Consider the following 12,507-nt stretch of genomic DNA (forward strand, 5'->3'; position numbering starts at 1 on the left):
TTTAGAGGTGTCTTCGGTATCCCTGGGTGCAACATGAGCTGCACATTTGTCCTGCACCAAGTGAAATGTCACAGGAACAGGATAACTTTGCATGTTTTTTTTTTCTGGTGCTGCTGACTGCCCTCAGTACGTCTCTTTGGGATTTGGAGCATGTTATGTACATTGTATGCTAGGGAGCTGAAATGAAAAAATCTCCATGAAACATAAAGATGATGTTTCTGGAAGGCACTAATGAAGGTTTTTCTCAGCTTGGAACTCCTAACATTTATCTTTTTGGTTCATCAAATTGTGGGGACTAAAAAATGGATCTCTCTACACACCATCCAGCATGTTCTTTAAGCTCCATTTGTGATGCATGGTGTCAAGGGAGATTTATTTCTTTTCTCTCTGGAAACCTGTGATAAGATCTCCTCCAGCCAAAGCATGCTTTTCCCTGGCTCCTCTCAAAATGTATTTTTCAGTTTCACAGTAATGGCTCATCATTTTACACCTGCTCTAAAATATGTTTCCCCATTGCACCTCTTGTATGGAGCACGCTGGACTAAGCATCCATTTATTTTCAAAGGGCAGGCATCTGTTCAAGGGCTTAAACTGACATCTTCAGACTGCAGAGGGTTCAGCTGTGCACTGATAGCCCATAATTGAAGGTTGCCTCTCAAGCTGCCAGGTGTGGCAGGGGTTGGCAGGACCAAGTGTCAGCATGGCCATGCAGATGGGTGTACCCAGCCATAGGCATAAGGTGGGCAGGTCTTGGTAGCTGCTCCTTAATGTGATGGTACATCCTCATCCAAGATAACTTTTTTTACTGATTGTATATTTCATGGACTCTCAGTTAAAATCAGCAACATCCCTTCGGCCTGGCACATAGGAATGGCAATGAAGAGGGGATAATTCCTTTCCAAAGGCTGTGAGCAAGCTCTCACGTAGAGGGAGGAATTCAAACCCATACGTTTGTGCCTGCATTCTGGAGATCTGTACTACCTGCCATTCATAGCAGCTGGCATCTCTTCATCTTCTAAAAGAAAGAGTTGTATTAGTAATTTAACTTGGGACAAATTCATTTCTGTAGCTCCTCTAACTTTGGAAGAGTTTTACTATGTATTCAACTGGTCTCTTATGATTAACACTCTTGTACTTACCTCAAAGTCCCAAAGAACAGAAAAATCCATAGCTGTTGCTTGTTCAGCCCGAGGTACAGTTTTTCTTGGCATGCTCCCATATGGCATTCCCATCAGGACCTGGTAAGCATTAATAACAGCAATGCATGTTCAGTAAGACACTACAGATTTTTTTTTTTCAGTATATTTTTCATTAACAAATCCCCTTTGATTTTATTTTGTTTGATTTTAGTATATATTTTATTTCTTAGTACCTGAAGAGCAGTTTAAAATATTCATAATTAATAACAAGAGGCATTCTCTTTCCTTGGTCACATCCATTGCACAGGAAATATTTTGCCAGTGAATTACATCCCTCCATGAACACTTCCAGTTTAAATGTCCTTAGTTTAGCACAAGGCTTCTTTGCTTGAACTTCATGGGTCTAATGCAATAAAGGGATTACTTTTATCTATTTATGCAGGACTCTTCCTTAGAGAGAAGTCAAGAGCACTGGGTCAAGCTTGTGGTAGATTCTCTATTATACAGTCTGGAATTGAAAAAATGGTCTTGAGGTGAGGTGAAGGGCACTTAGGTTTGGGGAAGGAGTTGTATGACAGAATGACATGAAGAACAGTTTTCATGGCACAGCTCTCCTGATGGCACCATGCACATCAGGTCTCGCAGCAAGTTCAGCAGCTAAGTCCACAAAGAGAGTATCAAGGGCTGTGGAGAGTTAGTAACATATTTACTAACAGACCCTGACTGGTGCCCATGCCAAAATATCTCAGCATTCTTAGCCCAGAAAGATCCTAGCATATTGTCTATCACTTAGTTTTTAGGGCTATCTAGTTAATTTAAATCATTTATGATTAAATGTTTATTGCCCAGCTTCTCTCTGTATTGTAACAGTAGGCAGTGAGTAACAGTATGCATTCTTTAAAGACAAATTATATAAAGCTATTTAGTGTTCAACCATACGCATAGTTCTCCAGAAAATACATTTGTATTTTTCAGTGCTAATAGCTGTGTCTCTCCATTCTGTGAGGAAACAGAGCTTTAGCTTTTGCTAGTGGTGAACGACCACATCAAGGAGAACAAAAGCATGGAACTCAGGAGGGACTCTGTGCTGCATTTTACTCCCTAAAATTCTGCATTGAACGGAACAGATGCTACTGTTTGTGCACAGCCTTTGAGGACTGTACCAAACAATTTAACCAGAACTGCAATGGCTGTATTAAAAAATTCATCAAGAAATGATTATATACAGTTGGCTATGAAATCCTTTTCCTTCTCCAAGTACAGAGAGACGTGCAAGAATCTAAAAATGAAACTCATCCTTGGGAATCATCAGAATTAGAAATATAGAAAAGAGTTCCCAAACAAAGTACTTGGCAAACTACTTGGGACATCAATTGCTCCTCCTTTTTCAGTGGCTCCTTTTTCAGGACATTGTTGTGGTCATCATTTTGGGGTTGTGCCCCTCAGAGAGCCAAAAGGGGCTCCTGCAAGGACTTTGCCATTGGCTCTTTCCATCAGAAACCTGGGCATTTTTCCACAGTGATCCCATGCTAGAGCCTGTGAACGCTTGTGGCAAGGCACGTTTGTCAAAACTGGATTCAACACATCTAGTGAGGACCGCATTGCATGTGATGGCTCTGATCTTTCATGGTTACACAGGAATAACTGATCCCACATTGTTATTCTACCACAGTTTGTACAATGCAAAGAGGTGAAGGAAATATTTGGAAGATTCCCTACTGTCACTGGGATTTTCTTAATCTATTGAAAACCGCAGTTGATTTCTTAGGGCACTTGCAGATCCGAGCTTGCACGTAGGAGGATTCTTTGGTCATGCTTTAGTCAAAATGTAAAACTAGCCTCATGCTAGGTCTGTGAGTTCCTGTGTTATCTGCTGGATGGGCAGAATTTTGAGTAGCATTTTAGGGCTACTGATTTCAATACAACTTCTGCTCCTGTCTCTGTAGCCTCCTTAGAAGTTTTTCTTTGTAAATAATCATCCTCGTGCATTTTGTTGTTCTAAAGATTTGTCTGTTACAAATCCTTATTTAAGCCATCAATCTCATGTTCTATTAAGCAATGGGCAAGATATTACAGGCAGAATTAAGCACTTACCTCTGGAATTATAACCAGTCCAAATATTAATCCAAAAAGGACAAGATTTACACCGTACATCCATCGCAGAAATATGAAATAGGAAGCAACAGAGGAACCAAAGTGACCTTAAAACAAAAGACACTTTATGGTTAGGAGTTCAGGAGGGTTAAACTGTCTTCAGCAAGACCTAGAGCTATCTACCCACAGTTCTTCCTCCACGTATTGCCAAAGACCCTCCAGATGGTGAAGAGAAGAAACGAAGGTGGAGGCTGGCGCTGTTCATGTGCTCATTTTATGGCACCAGTGCCCATGGTGAGTGAGGACTTATGGACCAGCGTGCGGTCTGAATGAAAGAAAAGCTGCCTTACAAAATGTCTCAATGCCATTTCACAGCATGAAGTGACTTCTACTTACTCTCTACTTCCTTTATCTTCATCTCCCAGGGTATGCACTGGGTTTTAAAGTTGTCAAAGTCTCTCTTAAATTTCACCCATTTCTGAGAAAAGACAAGACGGCTGTGAGCAGAGAGGTACAAAGAGGGAGGCTGCTTGGTCTGGAGGGGTTTATAATGCCAGAACTTGCAAACACTGCTAGAAGTGTGTGTTTGAAGTCCTGAAGTTGAAAGCAAAATCTGTTCTGATTCTGATCTTTTGGACTATTTCGGAAACTGCTTTTAAGCCCAAATCCCCCTAAATTTTCATGTTCGTTATCTGGATTTTTCCCCTTCCCAGGCTTTCAGAAAATTATGGTTGCCCTGTGATTTTACCATAGGAGTGGAAAATTCAGATCAAGCTCTGGACGGAAAGGATTAATGCAGAACCAACCCTGTTTAAAACAAATTTTAGTTTGATAAAATACTGAGCTTGGATCCTTCCTTATCAAACCAACAACAAAACTCCCATCAGCTCAAGCCTGGCTTCCTTTTGCCCTTCTCAATATAATCTCCATGACAACATGCAACTTGGTTACCAATACAGCCTTAAAATACTGTCCGCATTAACCAGGGGGATGACATTTTACAGAGTCCATTGGGTCGTGCAGGGGATTTGCATGGCTCCTCTTGTTTTTAGGAGTCTCTCAGTTTCACATTTTTGGAGAATGCAAGCAGACGGCTGTGCTTTTTGCTCCTCCTCTTTACTTCAGGAAAGGTAGCAATGAGATTAAGGCAGGGGAGATCTCCCCCTATTCTTTCTATAATCATCACAGATTTGAAGCTGGCTAGTAGTATTCTTAATGTGGACAGGAAGATTTATCCATACATCTTTCTGTTTCTTTTGCAAATTGTGAGTTAATAACCAGTTTACACTCTTTACCATCATTTCAGTGCTTACCTTTGCCATCATCATCTTATATGCATACAACTTTTTGCCTTTCCCTTTTCCCAGGGCTCCCTCAAACTTTTCAACGAAAGCTTGTGCCTCCCTAGTTGGGAAATAAAAAAGTGCAGATTATTGGAAAAGCAAAGGAGGTCTTTAGCTTTTCACCTCTACCTCTCCGATCCCTGCATGTCTATGACAGTTACTCTAGCCTACTGCATTGGTCAAGAAGAAATTAACAATATCTAGTGAAATGACCCAAAGAGAACACAGAATTTCCCTCTGTAAACACTTCCACAGACATATGGAAATGGCCCAACAGTGCCAGAGAAATGAGTGTATGCTGGTCTGGAGTAAAATCAGACTGGAAATTTAAATCAGTTTCAGAAGAAGTTTCCAAAGAAAACAGAGAGAAACAAACAGGGTAGGTGGTATTGGGGTATGATGAATTTGTGAATGAAATTATGCTGTATATTGGTGCACTGAAAAAAAAACCAACAAGAAGAAATTAAATTTAAGGACTTGGGAGATCCTTTGCAATCCTAGGCTTATGAGAATGACAGACTTCTCCCTGGTAGAAACTATCAGCTAGTTCAGTACATAGCCTTTGAAAAACCACTTGTGACTTTAATTGCAAACCTAATGTCAGATTTGGAAGTGTTGAACACGTTGTTTCACTCTCTCTATGCATTGCATTCCCCATCAGCACAATGAGGTTAATCCTTTCTTGTCTCATGGATGAGTTTATGCAACTGAAATGACTATGGATATGCAGCCCTCAGAGAGCCTTTTTGGAGCCCCCTCCACAGGCACTGCAAAAATTTTGGTTAGGATTGTTAGAGGGTGGAAATGATTACCATTATCCAGGGGTAAGATGGAGGTACAGTGCCAAAAATGATCCTTGGCAGAATTTTACCCCAAAGGTAGAATATGCCAGAATTAATACTCCTGTTTTTATTTGTTTGTTTGTTTTCTTTTCTTGCAAAACTTTAGACTCTGAGGTGTACAGAGCTTTACCCAGATTTTTAGAAATAATTGTTGGTGTTCACAGCTCTTGATGCTAAGGGAAGATGGAACAGCTCTTGGCCTTGGGCGTGTTAAAGAGAAGCAGAGGTACATGGGGATTACCCTCCTTTGCAGCCCATTACAGCAGCTCTGGGCAGCCTCTTGTCAAGCCCCATGTCCCTGTGGGGCTGCATGTACCTTACAGTGTCATTTTGGAAGCTGAAATTATCTCCTTGTGGACAGGGGATTTCAGATCAGAAGATCTGGGATTTGCCTTTACACAGGAACCACTCGTGATGAGCCCTTTCCTCTTGACCTGTGGGCAGCAGTTATCTTTGCTCCACAAACATCTGCAAATAATACATTATAATTATTTTTTTTTTTCCAAGCAGCACCATCTGGGGAACTCTGAAGTAACATGTCACCCTGCTGCTTTGATTTCTGTCTAACAATGGGCATGAATAAGCAAAGCAGGGCGCAGTTTGCTTTAACAAGCAGACTGACAGCAGTGAGTCATTTGGTTTTAAATACAAGGGTAGAATGACCTGGCAGTGGATATCAGTTGAACAGATTTGCACCTCGTCCATTCTCTGGTTACAGAGACTGAAAATCAAATTCCACATTTTAACTCCGATCTTTTAATCCCAGATAAGGTGACCAGGTTCAGCTGGTCACTTTTCCAAGTCTGGAGTGTTACGGTAACATCAGCAAAAGTGCCATGTCTGGGAGAGGCAAAGTGCAGCTGACAGCAGCTGAGGGTGGGTTCCCAGTACCTGAGCACAGAGAGCTTCTTCATCATTCGCCAGGGCTTGTTTCTCATGGTGGAGATGAGTTTTTTCTTTTGCTCCACCTCCTCCATCAGCATTGCAAGCTCTTCCTCTGACAGCGATTCCTCATCGGATGAGTTGGAAGAGTTGGAAGAGGCACTGGGAGAGACATAAAATTAAGGGCACAAAATGGAAAAACTCATGGGAGTTAGAATCTTGCAGATCCCAGTACAATGTACAGGGCCAGTGGCTTGTGTGCAAGGGTGGGATTTTGCCCCCTTGGGGACCGCTGTCCCTACCCAACAACCATAACTCATCTGACATTTGGCTTTGGACCTCACTGCAGTTGTAGAAGCATTGCCTAATGCTAGAGCTGGCTCTAGAGAAATGTTTTTCATGCTTTGGATAAGCCAGATGTGGATTGGAATAGCATTGAAAATGTGAGAGATGCCTTTTAACCTTACTGTTTCCATAGAGAAACAAAAAATGTACCCTGATGTGAGACATTTAAGCTGTCTTGTTTAAGAGTGCTTTACTTGTAGTGTGAGTCTGACCCCGGCTGAGAAAGAATAATAAGAGAAGAACTTGGAAAGGATTTTGCCACATGGCATTTCACACTGATGTTTTTCCCCCTTTGGGAAGCAGTGACATGTTTGCAGTTTATTGGTTTTGCTGTGACGACCCATATGCCTTGGGCTCATGGTGTGCCCATAGAACTGCAGGTCTGTCACCCAGCACTACTCAGGGATTGATGAATTACCTGTTTTTCCTGCCTTTCTTCTGTTTGTTCTCTTCCTCTTTTCCTTTTGTGTTTGTTTTCTTTTCCTTATTTTCTGACTCCTTTTCATCTTTGGAAGAAGCCCTTTTGTCTCTCTCTCTTCCCTCGCCTTCCTTTTTCCCATCATTTCTTTTCATTCGGTGATTTTTCCTCCTAGAAGCTCTGCTTTGTTGAGGACAATCATCTTCCTCTTTGCTCTCATTTTCTTCTTCGTTTTTCTGTGACTTTTTCCTTTCGAGTCTGTTTGCTCTGACTATTTCCCTGCGGGTCTGTTTCTTGGATCTCTTGTCCTTTACTTCATCTTCTGCAAGGGATAAAAAAAAAACCAAAAACAATGAAACAACAAGCACTTTGGGAAACAGCTTTCTGTGCTGACACCAAGAGGATTCACCAGAGAAGTGCCGGCTGGGTGCCTAGTCCAAACCCCAGGGAAGTCAGTGTGCAGGTGCCCATTTACTTTGGTGGACTTTGCATTATGCCCTGCCCAAGGCCACATCCAGCTTCCTTTTGAGGCAGCAAGGCTCATTTTAGCATGTGTGACCATTAGAAAATTGGAAATTAGTTACAAAAGCAAAAGACAATCCATCAGAGAGCACGAGCACAAATATATATCTTCTTGTCACGTAAGCAAACCTGGGCAGTGGAAACAGAAACTGCAGTCAGTTAAACAACGTGCTGCTGCTTGGTGAGAGGTCTTTCAGAGATGTTTATTTTAAACTAGAGAAAAGGTACAGCTTAGGCAGGATCACCTTTTGGTTCTCTGAGTTTTTCCTTCTATAGGGAGTCTACATCCAGAGAAGAAAAAAAAGAAGATACATTTTTTGTTCTATCTGGCACTGCAAGCTAAGAATCTAATTCGTACAAATTCTGAAGCACTTCTATTTGGAAGGGTTGAAGTGGAATGTGATTCAATTGCGGAATATAATGGAAAGGGGAAAAATACCTTTCAAAAAACTCCATCCCTTTTGCCACCAAGGACATAAAAATCAGTACTAAGATTTTCAGATTCTTTTGGTTTCTAGTTTTCCAAAACTTAACTAACAAAAATAGAATGTTCACATCAAAAATGGAATTTGTAATTTTGGCACGGATTTTTTTCTTCACAGTTGGAGAAATTGTGGTGGAAGAGGGAAATTGGATTTGGAGTAAAAGATGAGCAGCCTAAAAGGAGAAGAAAATGGAAGAAGATTTACATTTTTCCTATTGATGATTTTACATTTACATTTAATTTACAATAGCTTACATTTTTCTTTTGGTTAACAGTTAGAAATTAATAACAAGCAATCATTTTTGCTTGATAGTCATAAAAAGTAGTAGGAAAATAGTAGATATTAGATAGTAGGAAATGGTAGTCACACCTGTCATTAGGGATGAGAAGGATCTTTCAACTCATTTCTTAAGGGCCAGTAGTTAGACTTCACTTACTATGAGGTAGTAAGTCTCAACTAATCTAGATCAAAAGACCAACTACCCTCTTTGAAAAACTGTTCATTTTGTGCAGTCAGATATCACTGTTTTCGTTTGCAGCCTATCAAACACTTGGGTAAATGTGGAACATTCATTTGTTGCTTCTATCTTACCTTATGGTTTGCCTGTATGGGAAAGGTGAATGATTTATTAAAAAAAACACAACAGTCATTTTTCTGATTAATTCCTCATGCTTAGTGGATAGTGCAGACAGTACAGACATGACTGTGGACCATTTTTGCAGTTGTCTATCCTTTCATATCATCTATACAGTGTTGTTGCGATCTTACCTCTCAGCTATCTCTCTTTATCTAGTGTTATAATCATACCCCTTAGCTATTTCTCCTTGTTAGCTTCTCTCCAATACATTCTCATTTTTATCTTCTTGTGGTCAGGTCTAATCAAGACACCCATGTATTACAGAGGTGTGCATTGCAGGCAGGATCTCGGTGTGGTGCAATGCAGTTGCTGGGCAATGCAACAACTGTTCAGTTGGGGTGATGACCAAGGGACATGGGCTATAAGAACTTGGATGAGGGGGGTAGGCTGCTTAAGAGAATTGCTTTATATATCACTATTGTAAGTCAAACCTCAAGGGAAATATCTGGGTGCTTACAAGCAGCTCACGAAATGGTTACTGCTGTAGATTGTGCCACAACACAGAGAGAAAAATGAAAGATATCACCTCTTGTATTTCAAGCAAGACAACGTTTTTAAATCTCTAGGTTACCTTCACTCTCTGAGTCACTCTCGACTTGTCCGTCGATCTCTATTCCAACTGCAAGACAAAGAACAAAGAATAATTTCACTTGTTGCTGGGGTTTGCACATGCAGTGCTTTATGCAGCAGGCTCCTAAGCACGAGAGAAGCTTGGCAGAGCATTCCTTATTGATTACACATTGTATTTTTTTCTAAAGCAATGTTCTTAATATCTCCTTTAATTTGGAAAATTGACAAAATTTCCCTTGGTGAGCAAACTGAAATTGCACTGTCTTTGAGAGGTGCAAAATGACACAGTTGGAAAATCCTGAGCTGAAATCATTTCTCCATGATACCAACCATCTTCCATGATGTCCCGCAGTTTGCATTTCTTCCTCTTCCCCATGATGGCCTCTGCCTTCCGCACAGACGCAGCAGCCGCTATGCACCCCAATCATAGGTGGGTCACTCCCTGTTCCAGTTCCATGTGCTCCCCTCCTGGGCATGGCAAGCAGATGGGCACGTCTTGCCAAAGCTGAGCTGCAGCATGAGAGCCGTGCGGGCACACAGAGCAGAGTACAGCTCTGCCTCAGCCCACCCAAACACTTTCCCTCCTTCTCCCCTCTCCCTCTGAAAGGCAGCTGACAGCATTACATTGCATTCCATGATTTAAACATGAAGGAAAGCCCTGGGGTGGATGCTCGGCAGTATCGTATGAAACACAGACACAAGTCACGTCTAGTTCTGGCATAAGCCCGGGGCTGCGGGCTTTGAAGGTATCAGCTATCTTCATGCCATATTCTTTACTTCCCTGCCTCAATCTGTGTAGCCCTGTTTGTTTTTCTTCTGCACCTCGTTACACACTTCAGTGCAGTGCCTCTCTATGTCCTGCCATCCTGTGGCCTCTGTAGGGGTCTCAGGAGTGAACAGGCAGAGAAGAGCTGGCAGCCAGTACATGGGCTCTCTCTTTCCTTCCCTCCTTCTGCTCCGTGTGACCTTTGCAGACTCATTGTTCTTGCTGGTAAAATGGGATAGCTTTTCCTTCTAGGTGCTCCGACGCTTAATTAATTAATGCGAGACCCTCATTCGGAAGGTCTTTTTGTGCCACAAAGTATTGTGTTGCAACCTGCAGCTTGAGTCTTTCGATGGGCTCCATCGGTGATAGGTTTGTCTGAGTTACCTCTGCATTAAAACTCAGTGTCTGCCCCAGCAACAGCCTCAGGAGGGGAATTCAGCAGCAGCTTTAGCTTTCACTTGAGCCAATGTCTCCCCAGCACAGAGTTTCTGGGAGGAAACCTTTTGTTGCTGAATTTTGGTCCACAAACACCATTAAGTATTTTAAGCCTGATCTGATCTCATGGATAGTTTGATTTACCTCTGACTTCAGCGTAGCTGGCCTGAGCTAAATACATAATGTATGGTATGTGCCCATATATTATTAACTGGTCTGACCCTACAGGTTCATTACACAGGGCATTTCCAGCATGCATCCCCACACCTTGTGTGGGTCTGACTGGACTTGAAGTCTTTGAAAATCTTCCCCATGGACAAGTTTCACCTATAATACTACTTGTTATTGCAGTGGAATTATTGAAGATGTGATTACTAGGCCATTGAGTTAATAATGCTCTGGTTAAGACAGACCAACCTTCTGATAGCTGGAGGCTACTGGAGCAAGTTTTCTGCAGGCCACTTCAGGTGCCTCAAAGCTCAGTCTGAAGTGTCCTTTGCCCAAAGGGAACATCATTTCCCTTGTTAGCTGTATAACAGGTTTCTGGATAACCAGCACTGCTCTCATTGTTGGCACTGCTTCTGCAGTATGGCACCCTCCTCCTCCAGCATGGAATATCTACCTCTGTTTGCATGCTCAGGGCACACTCAGGTAAGCATCTCATTGCTGGAGGTATTCAAAAGAAGCAAGCTGCATTATCTGGTTTTCTACCCCACCGTGTGAGCAGTCATTCATCCATCATCTTGGAAGAAAGCCACGAGCTCTAGGACAGCTTGTGTGACTTGGCATCCCCACAGATCCTGGTCATGTGATTTTGGAAGGCGATAGGGAATGAAGATTCATTTTGTTGTGGATTCCTGTGTGTTGGAGGTCTGTGTACTCCATTCCTGAGAAGCAGTGCTCAGCCCCCAGTGCAACTGCTCATGGGGTCCCAATGCAACCGAAGACGTGGCCAAAGTAATTCTGTGCTGAGTTGAAACGCCTGCCCTCTGATGTTACAATCTGCACTCCCGTTTGCAGAGGTGGTGGCAAAGTTATGATGTTTTCATGGCAGCCATAGGTGTTCTGGGCACTTGGAGGAAATCTGTAGCGCTCTTGTCATACCTCTTGCTGCACAGGAGTGAGATCCTGTAGGAGAGGATGTTAATGGGGAGTCCCAGCATACAGAAAAGAGCATGAATGTTATCTGTATTTCATGTAAGATAATGCATGGGCATGGCTGTTTAGCTGCTCAGCATATTTGCAACAAGCTTTGTACAGATGCTGCTTTCCCTCCATTGCACCAACACTGCCAAATGTAGTGAAGTTGACCAAACAGCACTCTTTCAGGCTGGGGAGCAGCATTTTCCCTTTTTATTGATGAGAATCTTTTTTTTTTTTTTTTTTTTTTTTTTTTTGCACAAGAACTACTTCTCCCTTTGTCTGAGAACCTCAAATGATCCTAAACAAAAAAATTGCACCCCAACTGATGCTGCCTTCATTCTCCAGAAGCAGCAGTCCACCTATGACAGTTTCGCAGCCACGTAAGAAAGACAAAAACAACTCATGGTCTTTGTCTTTGCTGACACACATCCTTGCAGGGAGAGGCTGAGGGGGAGCAGGCAGTGCCAGGTGATGGGATTCAAAAGACAGGCTGAGACGGTGAACCTGGGGAACCTCCAAGGAGCAGGGTTTAATGCAGTGATGTGGTGACACGCAGTGTGACACCCAAGAAAAGTCTAGTATGGTTAGGCTAACCAACAGATACACCTGCCTTGTTTTCCCCATTTTCATTATATTTGTATGTGCTTGAAGATCTGTAATTATGCTCCAGAATTAGGCTGGTGGAGATATTCCTTTACCTCTGTGCTGTTTTTGCCCATATGGTATGGTACCTGTAGTGCATTTCAGATAGGCTGGAAGCCAATGAGCATTGGTAAAAAAAAAAAAAAAAGAAGAGTAAAGAGAAGAAAATTTTACTGTTTACATGCAAAGCTGGATTATTCATGAAGAGAAAAACAACTGAGCTGTGATATTCTACAAAATGCTG

The 12,507-nt window shown here is 42.1% G+C and overlaps 1 protein-coding gene across 1 annotated transcript in view; it reads right to left on the reverse strand.

Moving 5' to 3' along the window:
• The window catches only part of TMC2 (transmembrane channel like 2), a 29,830-nt gene extending 20,177 nt beyond the window's left edge, over positions 1-9,653 (reverse strand). Inside the window, exons 1-8 of the mRNA XM_031590042.2 lie at positions 9,608-9,653; positions 9,279-9,326; positions 7,064-7,385; positions 6,310-6,462; positions 4,547-4,637; positions 3,630-3,711; positions 3,234-3,340; positions 1,140-1,238 (exon numbers count right to left, since the gene is read on the reverse strand). Of these exons, the coding sequence (XP_031445902.1) occupies positions 1,140-1,238; positions 3,234-3,340; positions 3,630-3,711; positions 4,547-4,637; positions 6,310-6,462; positions 7,064-7,385; positions 9,279-9,326; positions 9,608-9,653 (948 nt within the window). The remainder of the gene's footprint in view (positions 1-1,139; positions 1,239-3,233; positions 3,341-3,629; positions 3,712-4,546; positions 4,638-6,309; positions 6,463-7,063; positions 7,386-9,278; positions 9,327-9,607) is intronic.
• Between the last annotated feature and the right edge of the window lie 2,854 nt (positions 9,654-12,507).

Source organism: Phasianus colchicus, chromosome 6 (genome assembly GCF_987193195.1).
Source record: "Phasianus colchicus chromosome 6, bPhaCol1.hap1.1, whole genome shotgun sequence".
In the NCBI taxonomy this organism is placed as follows: domain Eukaryota; kingdom Metazoa; phylum Chordata; class Aves; order Galliformes; family Phasianidae; genus Phasianus; species Phasianus colchicus.